General features: G+C 55.9%; 1 protein-coding gene across 1 annotated transcript in view; it reads right to left on the reverse strand.

Annotated features, from left to right (window-relative positions):
• Positions 1–15411, reverse strand: part of LASP1 (LIM and SH3 protein 1) — a 33782-nt gene that overhangs the window by 2674 nt on the left and 15697 nt on the right. The window contains exons 4-5 of the mRNA XM_009325620.1: positions 8968–9052; positions 1668–1775 (exon numbers count right to left, since the gene is read on the reverse strand). Of these exons, the coding sequence (XP_009323895.1) occupies positions 1668–1775; positions 8968–9052 (193 nt within the window). The remainder of the gene's footprint in view (positions 1–1667; positions 1776–8967; positions 9053–15411) is intronic.

Below are 15411 nucleotides of genomic sequence, written 5' to 3' on the forward strand. Positions count from 1 at the left end.
CCTGGACACCCCAGGGAAGCAAACAGCAGCTCCCAAGCCAGGGGCTTTGTCCCCGAGGTAGGGATGCTTAAGGATGGAAAAGCTCTGGGACAGGCTTTTACCACGTCTTGCATCACCTTGGCTGTAGGGGCTCGGGCTCACACCCCTGCAGCACCCCAGAGCATCGGGTTTTTCTCCCCCCGGCACTGCCCAGGGCTCAGCCGGGGAGAGCAGCTCAGGGCACTGCAGAGCTCAGAGCTGGGAGAAGCTCACAGAAGCCGCCTGCCGAGTGGACGCCCAAGAGTTTCCTCATGCAAAGCTGCACTCCAGGGGCGGGTTTACTGGTCAGGGAGAAACCAGCCTTCCCAGCCCTGCCGGGGTTTTCCAACAGCTCCCGGGCTGTTTGATAAGGAACACTCATGACTTTCACTAGCAGCTAAAGGTTAATTAACTCCCTGCGCTCTGCTGAGGGCAGAGGCTACTGCGGGCTCCTGTGCCACGCCGCCTGGGAGCGCAGGGTCGAGTTTGGGCAGGGGACAGATATACCCCACGTCTGCCGCACCCAGTGCTGCAGCTATACGTGCAAGTGTGCATCCTCCGCCTTCACCATGGCAACACACAGACGTCCACGTCTGCCACGTACCGCACCACCAGCACCTGGACATGGATGGAGGCTGCTGGGTGAAGCACAAGCTGCCAGGCCAGCTGCCACTGAACTTGGACGTGGTTTTAAGACAATTTTTGGAAATGGAAGAGCTGGGTCTCTTGCAGACACAGGACAGAGCTCCCCTTCCAGAAGGTCAAGGGAGGACAGAGATGCTGCTGTGCCCAGCCCCTAGGAACCCCTTCATCTCAGCATCGAGGCAGGAGGGAAGCTGTGCGTGGCCAAGGAACCTTGAGGATCTCCCTGCAAGGCTGCTCTGGTGCAGCGGCCACCGCAAGATGTGGGCTGTAGGTAAGGAAAGGGGTTGACACTGCCTGTCCTACCCTCGAGGCTGGTGACAGCAGGTGGTGGGACGCTGGGGACCGCGCGCAGCCTCGGCACAAACCAACAGCAGCAGCTGCAGCAAACACTCCCGACAGCCGGATGGCTGGAAAGGGCTTTGCAGGAGTCAGAGGAGGGGTCAAGGCAAGCGGAGCCTGGCAGAGGACAGTCACAGCTGCAAAGGGACAGGAGGAAGAGGTGTGCCTTTGGCCAGGGTTTCCACACACAAACACAAGCCAGAGAGCACAAGAGGGACTGGAGTCCCGCAGGGGGAGCAGCGTGGGGCTGGCGCCAGCAAGCCCGGACCCCACAGCACCACCCACGCTGTGGGTTATGGTGACAACCTGGGGCGGACGGGACTGCCCCGGTCCACATCTGCCCCCACCGAATGCCACTCTCTGCTGCTCCCCTCCTTGCTTCTCACAATCAACGTGGACTTGAGCACCTCGGGAGAAGCGAAGAACTCTGATCCGGCTGCAGCATCTGCCAGCACGGAGGAGCTGGGAAAGGTGCAAGAGGGTCACAAGATGCCCAGGCAAACAGGTTGGAGAATGAACGCTGCCAGGCTTTCAAGATGCTGCAGCCTCGCGTGCCCGTTAGCAGCCGTCAGAGCACAGGTCTGCACGGGCAGAGCCCCCCCCAGCCTCCTCCGGCGGGAGGAAGGTCACGGCAATATTACACGCAGAGATTAGAAGCTACTCACGTTGCTGATCTGATCCTGAGTCTTTTTGATTCTCTGCAGCTCCGGGGTGTCAGCCACCACGCTGAAGCCTTTCCCCTTGTTCTTCTCAAACTCCTCCTTGTAGCGAATCTGGGTACAAGCAACAAAAACCATATTTAGACCCATGTGCTTCATGAGATGCAGCAGCTTTCTAACAGGGCCTCTGCCTTGCTCGGGAGACCCCCCCAATGTATCCAGTAACAGCAAAATGGGGTATTGCCAAGAGCTGAAACACACAAACAGCTTCCTATGCGTCTGCTGATCTTGCTTCTCTTTCAGCAGGGGCTGGGTAACTCGGATTTACTTTGAATTTCCTGTGGGCTACCAGTGCGCCCAAGTCACGTAACACAGAGCAGCTGACCCATGGCAAGCTGCCTGCTTGAGAGCCCCGAGGATTTTATGAGCTACACCCATACAAGAGCATTTCCACGTCAGGGGACATTTAGCCGCCTCTGGGAAGGAATATACCCAGGAAGACCATAATGAAACCAGAGGGTGGAGGCTAGCAAAACTCAAGCATCCTCGTTTCTGTTTGCCAGACACTTACACCCCATTTTCATGGTGGGGGGGGGAAGATGTGCAGAGAGACACCCTGACCTCCTCCATCCTCTCTGCGAGGATCTGGCCCTGCACCGATGGCTGTCAGGAGCTACCTCTGCCCATCTGGGGAGGAAAGAGCCTTAAGGGGCTCTGTCTTGTTGCACAAGACAAAACGTGCAGGCAAAGCTGCCCTTCCCAGGGATTCACCTCCCCGGAGCTCGCCTTGTGCACCGCGGACAGTTGTATGTTGTCACTAAAATGAAAAGGTCACCACGGACTCTCACGCAAGCAGATTAAACCTCTGGGCCCCTGTGCAACCGGCACGGAGAGACACAGCAGCCTGGCTCTGTGTGTGCAATGTGGGGCCGATGCTCACCCCCTCCGGCTGGTGGGAGGCTGCGGGCAGGGGACAGAGGTGCCGGCGGTGGGAGAAGCAGAGCAGGAGCCGCTCTTGATGGAGCGGGATGGGAGCGCAGCCGATGCATCGCTCCCTCCCGCTGCAGGAGCAGGGAAATGCTCGCCCAAGCACAGGGGCCAGACACCGGCGTGTCTGGCCAGCACAGGCAGCTTCCCGTAACCCTTCCCGTCCCGCAGCCTGCCAGACAGATGGTCGGGAAGCCGGGCTGGCCCCGCAAAGAGCTTGCAGGATGAGGGCTGTGCTTGCAGATCGGCACCGCACTCACGTGCCGTGCCAAGATAAAGCTCGGAGGCAGAGAACTGGCAGCACGGCAGGGGAGGTGGGATAAAGCTGATTTCTCCCCCAACACACACTCCTACGGAAACGCTCCTTCAGACCTCACATATTTGCCTCCCGTCCAGACAGCGCATCCAGCTGGGCCTGGAAACACCTTTCAGAAAAGGCTGCCAAACATTTTTATAATATCTTCTGGAGAAGCCAAGACACACCTCTGCTGCCATCTGGGCTCTCCCATGGCCTTGCCTGGCTCCAGCGCGGGACCTGGCACAGCAGGCAGGGGCAGGCAGAATCTGGGCCACGCTGACGTGCCCAGGTCAGACCCCTCCAGTGCTGGAGCCAGCCAGGGCTGCGGGCACGCAGCACATCACGGAGCAGGTCCTGCCCCCTCTCTGGTCCAGAACGACACAGGAAACAAGAGATTTCCAGGGGAAAATGAGACACGGCGGTTTCCATTTTGCACGGGATGCAGGCTCAGGCCAGCTCTGTGCATCCCACCCCCCAGCGGGCCCTGCCAGGAGGCTGTGCCGGCTCAGGGGCCACAGCGCCCGCGGCTGGAGCCGGAGGGGCTGCCAGACACCAGCTCTGCAGTGGGCACCGCCAGGCACACAGGAGCGCACCGCTGGCTGCATGGGTTAGCGGCGCAGATACCCCAGAGCTCGGTGCTCTGCTTGCAAACACATTTCCTCTTCCCATCCTGCAAACCAGGAGAAATGCAAGCTTTGAAAGCATGTCAGAGCCCCTACCTCTTTTTCACAGCCATGGGGCAGATAGCGATATCACAGAAACCCTTAGATGGTATGATCTATGAGTCACGTTAGATTTCTAACCCTAATGCGATATTAGAAAGCAAAGGCTTAATGAACCAGGCTGCAGAGTCCACCCTGGGAGGATATTAATACAACCAAGATGCCAAAGCACATCAGAGGAACACAAGAGATCCATTTCAAGGCAGAAGTCTCCTTTTGCTTGAAGCAATAAGAGAAAAAACTTTTGCTAGCTGGGTTAAAGAACACATCTTGAACATCACCGATTAGGAAGGAGCAGGCTCGAGGTGTTAACCGTCGGGCACGAGGAACCAAAGGTTAACGGAGCTGTGACATAAAACCTATGACACACACCCGGACAGGGGATCAGGAGGGGGTGAGTCAGCCCCACGAGCTGCTCTGAAAAGCACCAGCCCCAGTTTGCTCAGCCGCAGCGACAGGCGGGCAGGGGGGTTGTGTTTGTCCTTTATCTGCTCCGTTTTCAGTAAAGGCTGTCTTCCTTCAGAGCTCTGCAGCCTGGGCATGGGATGCTGGCCCCACCACTGTGCTTGGAGATGCTGCTCCAAAGAAGAGGGTTTATCCCGCAGCCTCTTGCTCAGCCGGCCCCGAGGAGGGGGGCACCGGGTGCCAGCGCTGGCTGCAAATGCACAAGTTGACGAGCTTTGAAGAAATGCAGGCTAGAAAGATAGTCACCAAGCAAGAAGCTAATCACAAGGCTAAGCAGTTCCTTTGACAAGTTCTGTATTTTTACCCTCCTAAATCCCGCCCCCCTCCATCTTCCTTGTTTTTTTACCCCTCTAACTTTCAGGGTACAGGAACCTGGCCCTAAAAAACTGCCGTACAGGGGTGCCTGACTGCAGGGGGGACCCGATCCAGGAGTTGTGGGGGAAGATGCTCATGCCTGGGGGCAGATCTAACCCAAAACACATGTCCAAGGCTGGTGCGCCCAGCTAGCTGGGGTTCCCGCACCCCAGCGTGCCTGGCCATGGAAATTGGAGCATGGCACAAGCGTCAGGGCGACGCTGGGAGGAAGCAAGGGAGGCCACCAGGCAGACACTGTCCCCGTGCTCAGCACGGGGGAATTGCAATTTAACAGGATCCACGGCCCTTCCTGGCTTTGGCACAGGAGCGGCCGGGTCCTGCCGGGCTGCAGCCATCGCCAGGGCTGAGCGAGAAGGCCGGAAAGGAGGAGGAAGCGTTCAGACAAGGCGCCTTTCAGCTTCTCCCTGCCCTTGTATAGGCACCGGGTTGTGCAGGCAGGAGTCTGGCCGCAGCGCTGGGTGGGGAGAGGCGACTTGCGACCCCCGGCCACGGAGGAATCCCACTTGCAGCACAGGCTGCCCTTAGAGAGGCAGGAATCCTTGCTCCAGCCACGCTCCTGGGGTCCTGCTCCCTTTGCTCCCTCGGAAACTCCAGTGCAGGTGACCCTGGGGGATAAGGAGGGACAGAAACGCACGGTTCGGTACGTCCCGTCGTGTTTTCACAGGGCACGTGGGCACCGCTGGGAACCAGCTCAGCGCCGTGCAAGGAGCTGTAGAGAGCCATCACTCCTGCCCCTCCCGCCATGCCTGCCAACCCACAGACCCGCTCCCGTTGCTCTGGCTTGTAGCTGCCTTTCATCCACACACTGTATTAAAGAGCAGAGTGATGCAGACAGTGCCGTATTCACACCTCATCCTATAATGATAATAATAATAAAATGGGATCCACAATTAATTTCCCCAGGGGAATTGTTCCCTCCATGATAGGAAGGAGAGCGACAACGCGTGCATCTGTGCGTTATCGGAAGGGAGCGGAGAACGGCCCTTCACACATTATAAACCCTTGCAGGTCTCAGCTCAAGCACATTAAACCCTCCTTGTGCCCACGTCCTCGATGTCACCGACAGCAGCTCCCCGGGGTGACAGACGCAGGGCTGCAGGGGGGACAGGAGACGGGTACCTGCCTCCCACGCCACGGGAGCCTCCGCCCTCCGGCAGGAAGGGCTGCACCCAAAAACACCCATTTTAAGAGTTTGAAAAAGGAGCCACAGGACGGGAACCTGCAATTTTCTTGCCGCACGTGGGCTGTAAGAGAAGGCTGCAGGCGTAAAAGGTGTCACTTTGGAGACTCATTTAGCCACACAAGACACCATTATCCAGCATCTACCAGTGACCGGAACAGAAGACGCCTTCTCAGCAGACACAAATAGCGGAGGCATCAGGATTGACATGAAACCGCTCCAGCCCCATCCCCACCTCCCCGCGCATGGCACGGCCGCCAGCAGCAGCTCCGGTGAACCACCGGCTTTTCCAGTCACACCGGGGTGGACAGGGAGTGTATTTCTGGTGGGAGAAAATATAGGATCAGCCTCCTCAGGGTCATCTACAAGGACAGCAGCTCTCCAGCCCCACAGGAGCCCGGTTCCAGAGGAACGGGCAGAACTGCTGGGAAGCATTGCTCCCATTGCCCGGGAACGAACCTCCGTCAGTTAGAAATCCCTCGCAGAGGACACGGACCCAGCGATCTCCCTTCTCCTATTGCAGCTCCAGCTGCTCCCAGCCACAGCTTCTCCAGAGGGACACGCACTCGGGGAAGCCTCGCACCGAGGACCAAAGGTTCGGCCACAGCTGAGTTTGGCTGGCAAAGGCAAGCTTGAAGGCAAGATGCAACTGTTCGCATAACCCTGATCTTACTCCACAAGGAATTTTACTACTAGACCCATGACACTGTCCCAGCAGTGTCAGCCAGGATGCACTTTTTAGGTGGCACCTGAACTGGCAAACTGTAGTGCAGAAGCCCTTCTGCCAGGCTGTCATCACAGCAAAGCGGAGCCAGTGAGCCCTTCGCCACAAGCCTTTCCCTGTCTCAGCTAACAGCTCCAGTTCATCCAGTTAATTTGCAAGACTGTGAACCCTGCTGCCTGCTCTGGAAGGGCTGAAGTGACCTATTCCCGTCCCCAGGGGTTTGCTCAGCTCCTGCAATTAGTAAGAAGGGATTGTCAATAAACCAGAGGGCTGCTGGTGTTTTAGCTAGAGTGCTTCAAGAAAAATCCAAATGTTTAGCGCTTGGAAAATAGGAGACTCCCTTTGTAGGCAGAACAAAGGCAGAGAGGAATTAAGATCTTATCTGAAGTGTGTTTAGTATCTATCCTCCCCAGGGCTCCTGGCACTTCAGCCTGGCAGTTTCCACCTGGTTCAGCTGTGCCACCTCCCTCCCACTGCTCCTGCATCCCTCCCCGGCCCCTCTCCGCAGGGGCTCTGCCAGCACCCAAACAGCCAGCACCTCCCCAGCAGCCTCTTCTCCCTCCCGCTCAGAGAAGTCCTACTTTGCAGCTCATCCTGGTGTGAAACCAGCACTGAAAAGGTGGGGTGCTGGTGCCTGGTAGACTGGAAGACCCTGCCCCAGCCCCTCTTCTGACATGTTCACGTGCAACCAAGAGCGCAGAAAGCTCTTACAGCTCTGTGCTACCCCAGCTCCAGCCCCCAAAGTCCAGGAGACCACCAGGAGCTGGGCACGGCTGCTTCTCTCCCAGGGACAGAGGTCCTGCTGGCGTTTGAGTTGTAGTGAGCAGCTTCTGGAGGTGCAGGCTCGATTGTATGAAGACACCCCCTTCCCCTGGAAGGCAGCTGGCTCTGCCTTCAGCCACCTCCCGCACACCACGAGGAGCTGAAAGTCCCAACCAGCTACAGAAGAGCCCAGGCAGCGGAGCACACTCCCTCCCCAGGGTCTCCTTTAATAAGCAACAACTAATGAAGAGCCTGAATTCATTTTAAGAACAGCGCTGGAGACTCCAGACCGCTCGGTACAGCATTATCTCGATTGTTACCATGGAAAAGCAACTGTGTCCCCTTAACCACTCTATGAAACACAAAGCCAGCCCCAGGCTGAGCTCGAGCTCTAAGCTTGAGCCAAGCTGCGCTTGTGCAAGCCAGGGAGCTGTTGGGCAACTTGCTCTGAGGAAGAGACCTTACAAAAGGCGAGGTTTCAAAACTCAGTGCTGCCTGCACGGGCACCACCAGCCCTGTCTGCTAACAGGTGAGGTCCTGAGGTTCCCCCTCCTCCGGCGGGATGCATTCCCAGGCAACCTGCTTTCCAGCTCCTGGCACTCTCAGGCTAATGGGAGGAGACGGAAGGAAGGTCACAGTGTCCTTCACAGCACGGCAGGGAGAGGAGTGCACTGATCCCGAAAAACCACTGCGCACCCTGAGCACACCACTACGGCAAATCCTGTGCTGTCCTCCCTCTGCCCAGGACCAACACTGCGACAACGCTGAGCTGAGCCAACGTGCCCTGCTGACAATACTCCGGGCAGTCTTTTTGCCCCTTTTCAAAGGGAAAAAGAAATTAAATAGATTCCCAGAACAGTTGCCACATCCTGTGTTCTCCTGCGAGACGCTGACTCAAGCCAAAATTGCCTCTGGATGCATTTTCTTCCAGTGCAGCGTACTCTGAGCACACGTCTGCAGTTCTGTGACATCGAAGCTCACGACAACGGTTCTCGGCATCGTCTCAAGACACTTCAGCACAGCCTCTCAGCAGAGCAAAGTCCCACAAAGAAGGGTCACCCACCAAAGCTGCCCGTTTCTGTGCTGTTTCTCCGCAAAATTGATGCTCACATTTCTGTTCTCGGTGTTTTAGAGTAAGAGAAGGAAACTAGGGATCGCTCCTTGGCCCACCCAAGGGACCAAGAGCCCAGCAGTTCCCACTGCATCATCAGGAGATACTGGTGCGAGAACCCAGCCCACAGCCGTGCGTCAACGCTGGGGACTTTTGCTGATCCAGGGACGCCTTCAGGGAATAAAACAGGACACGTCTGGACAACACCCTTCTCAAACAGGCTCTTCTCTTCCCACCAGAGAAAGAAATCCTTATCTGTGCCAGTCGTTATCCCTTCTATCTGTTTATTTCTGCTTGCCAGAGCTTTCAAGCCCTACAAGGTTTGGGTTTACCTGAAATACTCGCCTAGAGAGTCAACGCCTGTCCAGATGAGACCGTTTGCCATTTCACCCGATTACATGCTGGATGGGAGCAGGGAAAAGATAAGCTGGTGCAAGGCATGGACTGGGAGCGGCGGACTGCCCGCTGGACCCCTCCCGCCTCCGGGAGGTCACAGCAGCCACGGATGAAGGGAAGAGCAAACAGCTGAGATGGGCGAAAACCTGAGAGGAGGGACCCACGCCCCAAACCCGCCTCTCCCTCCTTTGTGCGAGGGCGTAGGAAAGCACCAGAGCACCGGGAGAACGTAGGGCGATGGGGCAAAGTACGGCGGCCCCGGGCGAGGAGAGACCTGGGCGCTCACCTGGCTCTGAAGCTCGCTCTGCTGCTTGAGACGCAGGTTCTCAGGAGTGTCTGCCACCATAGTGAAGGACTGCTTCGGGTAGTGTCTGGGGAGAGAAGGGAGATCGTTAGTCACGGTGTTCCTAACCCACGACCACGCTTGCTGCCCTCTCCCATCCAACCCACGACCAGCAGCCCCCTGCAAGTGCCAGGAGATCCAAGTGCTGCGGCCCCGCTCCAGAGCATCACGGCGAGCAGCAGCAGCACAACCAGGGCTGCAGACGCATCAAGGCGCAGGTTTAGCAGTAGCCATTTGGGATGACGGCACTTCTCACTGCACGCGCTCACCTCCGCCTGACACCTTCCCCAGCAGACACATTTCTCACTGGGTTCTCTCCCAATCTCAATATATTAACTTCAGCTAAACTTCAGATTTATCGAAAAAGAGGAATGGGAGGTTTTTTCCCCAGGGGACGAAGCCATTCAAGGTTTATGCCTCATTTCTGGAGAGACCTTAACACATCTTCAATTTTTCATTAAACAGTCCTCAGGGTAACATTAGTCCAAGTAAATGCTGCTAACGCTCGGGTTTACGACTGTGCCCGTTTCACTGTTCCAGCTGTAAAGGGTCAGATGGGAGCAGGGTGGTTTTACTTGCTTATTTTACTGAAGTTTCAGCCACACAAGCCTCACGTTATGGTTTTCTGGTACTGCAGGGTATCACGACCCTGGCACAGACCATGTCAACGTAACCGTGCCCGTCTTGGGGCAGAGGCTGCACTACTTATCTGCACCAGTTCGACAAGTTTAGTGAATCCTCGGGACATGCCTGGAATGGGAGTGGAAAGCAGGAGGCCTCTGTCATGGTCTGGCTACAGGCCAGCAGCTATTGTTCTGAAGTGCCATATAGCAGTTTCTGAAAAGCGCGTGCAGTCTTTGCTACGGACAACATGAACTAACAGTTAGAAGAACTCAGGTAGCGGCAGAAAGTAAACATCTAATCCTAAAGCTGGAGGCTGCTACAAGCCCCGTCCGAGCAGACGGGTGAACTTCACGTGGCCATTCCCACCTCCAGGAGACATGGAAAATGGCGAGAGGCAAACCGCTGCCGTAACAGGGGAGGTTCAGTGTGCAAGCACCTCCAGCCGGGCTTGACCAGACCCCGATGGCAGTTACTACTAGTCTCTCACGCTGCCAAGAAGCAGCAGGGTCAGTCCCAACAGCATGATGCTTTACCACTCAGGACCCAGCGCTGAGCCTTCACTTGGGGTCAGCTATGCCCTGCATCACAGAGGATGCTCTCGCCCATGGCCAGATCCAGTCCTGGCAGCCAGCCTCGCTGTATCTGGAGGACTACAAGTGGTGCAGAGGAAACTGTCTGCAAGAGGAACGTTTCCAGACTGCTCAGCACTGGCCGCCGTGGAGGCAAAGCCCTCCGTGCACAACGCTCCCCAGGAAATCTGACACTGAACAGATGGTAACTGCTCTCATGGGATGGCAAAGAAACCGAAGACATTCCACGGCAGCACTTTGGGTTTATAATGCAGATAGCAGAGAGCAAAAAGGGGAAAACTGCCTTTTGAAAGTGTCAGAGGTTTCTCTTTCACAAGAGTTAAAGCAGGACTCCCAAATTCAGTGGCGGAAGGATTGCAGGATTTTAGGAAAGTTGCTGCCTAGCACAGGAGAGCGGTTGGGCGGCAGAGACGGCACCATTACCACCCCTGGTTCACGCCGAACACGTGTGGCATCAGGGCAGCACAGTTTCACTTTCAAATACACGCAAGAACTTGGATAATTCTCTTGCAAAGCCAGGCAATCCGACTGTCCTCTCACTGTAGCAGCTCTTGAAAGAGGTGACCAGGGCTAAGCAGTCCCCTGAAAACAGACTGCAGCTCCTCGCAGAGGACGACTGGGAGGTCTCACTCACTCTCGGGGATCCGAAGGCTTTGAGCACAATGCTGATCCCAGTTCCAGGGCTATAACTCAGACTGTGCAGCCTCCAGTTCCCCCATCTCTATCCATGTAGCCCAACCGGTGGCTGAACCAAGCTCTCACCTGAGGGCTATGCAGCAAACTATGGGATAGCTGCAGCTCCTGTCCCTTCACAGACCACACGAAATGGGTCTTTGTGGGTCTTAAGAAGCCCCTGGGCTGTGCTTTGCGAGCTTGTTTGCTCCAGCATTAGCAATTATCTATTTAGAGAATCAGTATTAGCACCTCTGCCAAAGGCTAACCAAAGTGTGGGCAAACGAGGGTAAATGAGGAGAAAGCCAGCTGCCTGTGGAGCAATCTGGTTGAAAGCTGCTGCCTTAGAGCAGTGCTGTTGGAGCAGGACAGCAACAGATAGGCAACCACAGACCTGCAAGAACAGCACATACCTCAGTAAATCAGCAACGCAGGAAACTAGAGAATAAAAATAGCTGCCTCAGCCTCACTGAAAAAATAAAGAGAACCCCCCCCTACACACACAGAAACCAAACAATGCAGATGTGGTTTGCAGAAAGGGGAAAATACAACTCAGCAAGCAGCAGCTCACTGCCTGCTCCCCTCCCCAGCCCTGCAGTGCACAGCATGGCAGGGGAACCTACCCTCCAGCCGGCTTCCCCACCCCCCCAAAAGAAACAACCCCCCAAAACCCCCACACCACCACCTCCCTGCTCCCCGTCTTGTCCTGCTGGACATCACCTGCTGCCGTGGCCCATCACCACCATCCCAGCTGCCTGCTGCTTTAGGGGAGGTGGGAGTCAACACCAGGGTCCCGAGGGATGGGAAATACTCTGCCCATCTGAGGACAGCCGTCCCATGAGCATCTGATGGGCATCGGCCATGAGACCCCAGCCAGCCCTCATCCTGAACCAGCACGTTGGGGAGCAGAGAGGACACAGCCATACCCACACCAAATAAGCCTTAATTAACCCTCCACAGCCCTCCCAAACATCCAGCAATAAGATCGAGAAGGACAAGAATCAGTTTTAGACAAACAACAGATCACCAGCTGCTTGAAGGATATAGTTTAATCTCTGTTTAGATTCATCTGATTAGAGGGGATATAATACTGTGCGTTCAGGCTCCCTTCCCCACTACCTTCAGGCACTGGTATGTCAAGGCTTCACACTGGGATACAATATCAAGGCAGATATTTCACCAAGCTACCGCCTGCGGCTTGCTGCAGAGAAATTCCTGCATTGAGACTCCAATAATGATAAAATCTGATTCTCCAGGATAGTCCTGAGCTCACCAGGAGCAACAGACACCGGGTAGACACCACACTGCAGAACTGGGCAGGGGTTTGCCATTTATGTAAGCGTTCTGGACATTTTGGCCACAGCTCCTGATCTCCTGGCGGCCAGTGCCACGAGTCTGGATGTCTGGGTGGGTGCTATGCCACCTCTCTGCCGGACACTTCAGCAGCGACAGCAGCCGAGCATTTGCCACAGAGCTGCACCGGCGAGTGACACTTTAGAAGCAGAAAAGCAGCATAAGAGACCTAGGGGCCAGATCCACACCAGCTGCTGTCTGCTGCCAGCGGAGATGAACAGCCTGGGGGGCTGGCGAGGGAGGGGCTCGGTCTAAATTACATTGGCCCGGCTTGGCCTCTGGTTAGCAAAGATTGCTCCTGTAAAAGCTGCTGCAATCACACTAGTTGCTGGGTTAATGCGTTCATACCTTGAAGAGACAACATCGAGAAAGCAGGCCCTTTTGTCATCGCAGAGGTGACAAAAACCCCTTCTTAGTAGCCCATAAGCTTCGGTGGCCAAAGGAGGCTGCATTTAACAGCCCTCGCTCAAGGGGTGCTGCACCTCAGCCGCTCGCGGGGACGACTCCTTTCCCCTTCGGAAGGGGCAGCACGCCTCACAGCTATGGGGAGAGTATCTGCTGGGCAGAGTCAGGAGCCAACACCATCAGCAGGAGATGGGCTTTTTTTTTTTGTCCAACCCCAGGTGCCATTAGGCAGCTGCTAGGGGAGCTGGGCCTTAATTAACAGTAGTGCTAATCCAATAAGTGCACTACCTCAGCTTACAGGGGCACGAGAGGACAGTCCTGAGACTCGTCTCTTGTTTTACCCGAGTTACCGCTCACATCCTGGAGCCCCTTCCTGAGTTTCTTGGAAGTCACCGCCTGACTCATACCAAGGTCAGAGAAAACAAAGCCACCTTTTAAGTACAAACAGCTCAAAACCCAAATGCCCTCCCAGGTCGCTAATTCTCCATTTGCAGATCAGGTCTGGAAGGCAACGGGCTATGCAGACCAGCCCCAGACCCGCCGTGAGGATGGGAACAGAGCTCTGTCCCAGTCCTACGAGGAATGCCAAGTGCCATCACCACTGCCCAGGGTCTTCACAAATCCAGTCCCTGCTGCTCAGCAGCAGCTTTTACAGAGATCCCCAATTTTAACAGCCCCATCCCCTGAAGGGCACAGGGATGGAGGGCTGCAGGCAGCCCCAGGCTGGCAGGAAAGCCACACAGTGAGACACATGGCTCCTGTGAAGGGCAAATGCAATTTTTAAGTTGTATGCACCGCCAGCCAGAGCCGCATTTACGGCTCAGCCACAGCCCAGGAGCTCCCGTACTATCTGCTGGTGCTGCCAGCTGAAATCATCCCATTGCCATGGCAACCGCATCCCATGCCCCGGGCATGCTAATAACGCTTGGGTGAAGACGAGTCCCCAGCAGCAGCCTCCGGATGCAGGGAGGAGGGAAGCCCCAGTCACTACGAGGGCTGGAAACAGAAATTCATCCCCGTGGAGCTCGGAAACCGAAAAGCCACGGTTGTAGGGGAGGAAAAAATATTCTGGAAGACAGCTAGAGCCCTGCTTCTTGCATTTACAGGAACACCGTACCCACAGCGGGCTGTGCCCTGCTACAGCCAGTCTGGCGAGGGAGAGGAAGAGATAGCCACAGACTGCACAGACAAAGCTAGAATTAGGTTTCCACTTCTGTTAGATTTTGAGGAAACCTCCCAAGGATCTGGGGCAGCTTTTTACTCAGCCTGGAGCCCCTACAGACTGTTGTTAGCAGGCAGGAGTAATCTGTCCGTCTGCGCTAGGCGTAGGAAGAAAAGCACAAGTTGAGCGTCTTCCCCTAAGATTAGGCATCGCTTTTCTCCCCAGCTCAAGAGATCTGCCTGATAAAGAAAAGGCATTTCAGTCCTTGGGGAATTTAAGGCCGGGGGATCCTGATGCAGGAGTGGCGACAGTCCCCCACTGCCAAAGCCAGCGCTTCCCCCTGCCCAGCCGGTACAGACACAGACGCCCGGATCCCTGCCACACACCAGAGAGGGAAAAACCATCTCCTATGCATGAGAATCAGCCACAGTAATAGTCAGCAATAAATTAAATCTTAATGAGAAAGCAGCGAGTGAATTGCCTCGGGTTGGGAGCATGGGAGGCAGCGTGTGCGTGGGAACAGGGCGTCTGCGGGATTTGCAGCGAAGATGGGCTCGTCCCTCCTCGTGTGGGGTTGTCTCGTGGTGGAACAGACCCGGTTCTCCCCTTTCTCACAGTCAAAGCCGAGGAAGGAATGGAGCTGTGGGTCCTCGCTGCCCTCCCCCAGCCGTCACCATAAATAGGTCTTGGCTGGGGAAGCCAGGAAGGGGGAAGGTGTTTATTGCTCAACCTGCCTCGCTCTTTCAGAAGAAGCGCGAGCAACACACGCCAAATCCACCCGTGCAACTACCCAACAGCCACCCTCACCAACAGGGATCAGAGCCGAAGTCTTCCAAAACTGGAACCAGCAGGGATTTCGGTGCCCACCACAGCAGCCTGCCGAGCCCGAAGTCCGTGGAGGAAGAGGCTTTCTGCCGGCAGCTGCAGAAGGGATCACACCGCAAGAGCTCATCTGGGCACTGCCAGCAGGTCCCCTGCCAGTGTCACACTCGTGTACGCTCCCGTAACATGCGCACACCTGCCCTGACGCCCTTCACTCCCTCCCGCTGCTGCAGAAACACTTGTTTCCTAAGTTAGCGCAACAGGTGGAGAACCACGCAGGGAACAAAAGTCACATTAAGGGAAAATGGAGCCCTGAAGGGCCGTTAGAAAAACCCTCCAGGCTCCACAGGCTTCAGGCACAAGCGGCGGCGAAGACAAACGGGGGGAAGCTGCTTCAAACCATCCCTCTTCTGACAAACTGCAAGGAAATAATTAGTCCCACGCACCCTTCAACGTGACATTTGTGTAAAGTCTGCTGCTAAGTAATAGCTATTCAGGCAAAACCAGTAACCTTTCAAGAACAGATGGGAACCAGGGAAAAAAAACACCCACGTGAGCTACCTGTAGGGAGGTGCCCCTGGTTCCTGCTTCTGGCTGATGCTACAACAGGATCCAAACACTTTGTTCCTGTTTTGGTAGGAGCATCATGGTGTTTTCCCTGCCTGAGGGTACAGGGATGCGGGAGGGTAAAGCAGGAAGGGAGCCAAGTTTCGGTGGGTCTTGGGGACAGCCTGGTGCCCCGTGGCTTTGGCGATGCTG

This window comes from Pygoscelis adeliae, unplaced genomic scaffold (assembly GCF_000699105.1).
Source record: "Pygoscelis adeliae isolate BGI_AS28 unplaced genomic scaffold, ASM69910v1 Scaffold706, whole genome shotgun sequence".
Lineage (NCBI taxonomy): Eukaryota > Metazoa > Chordata > Aves > Sphenisciformes > Spheniscidae > Pygoscelis > Pygoscelis adeliae.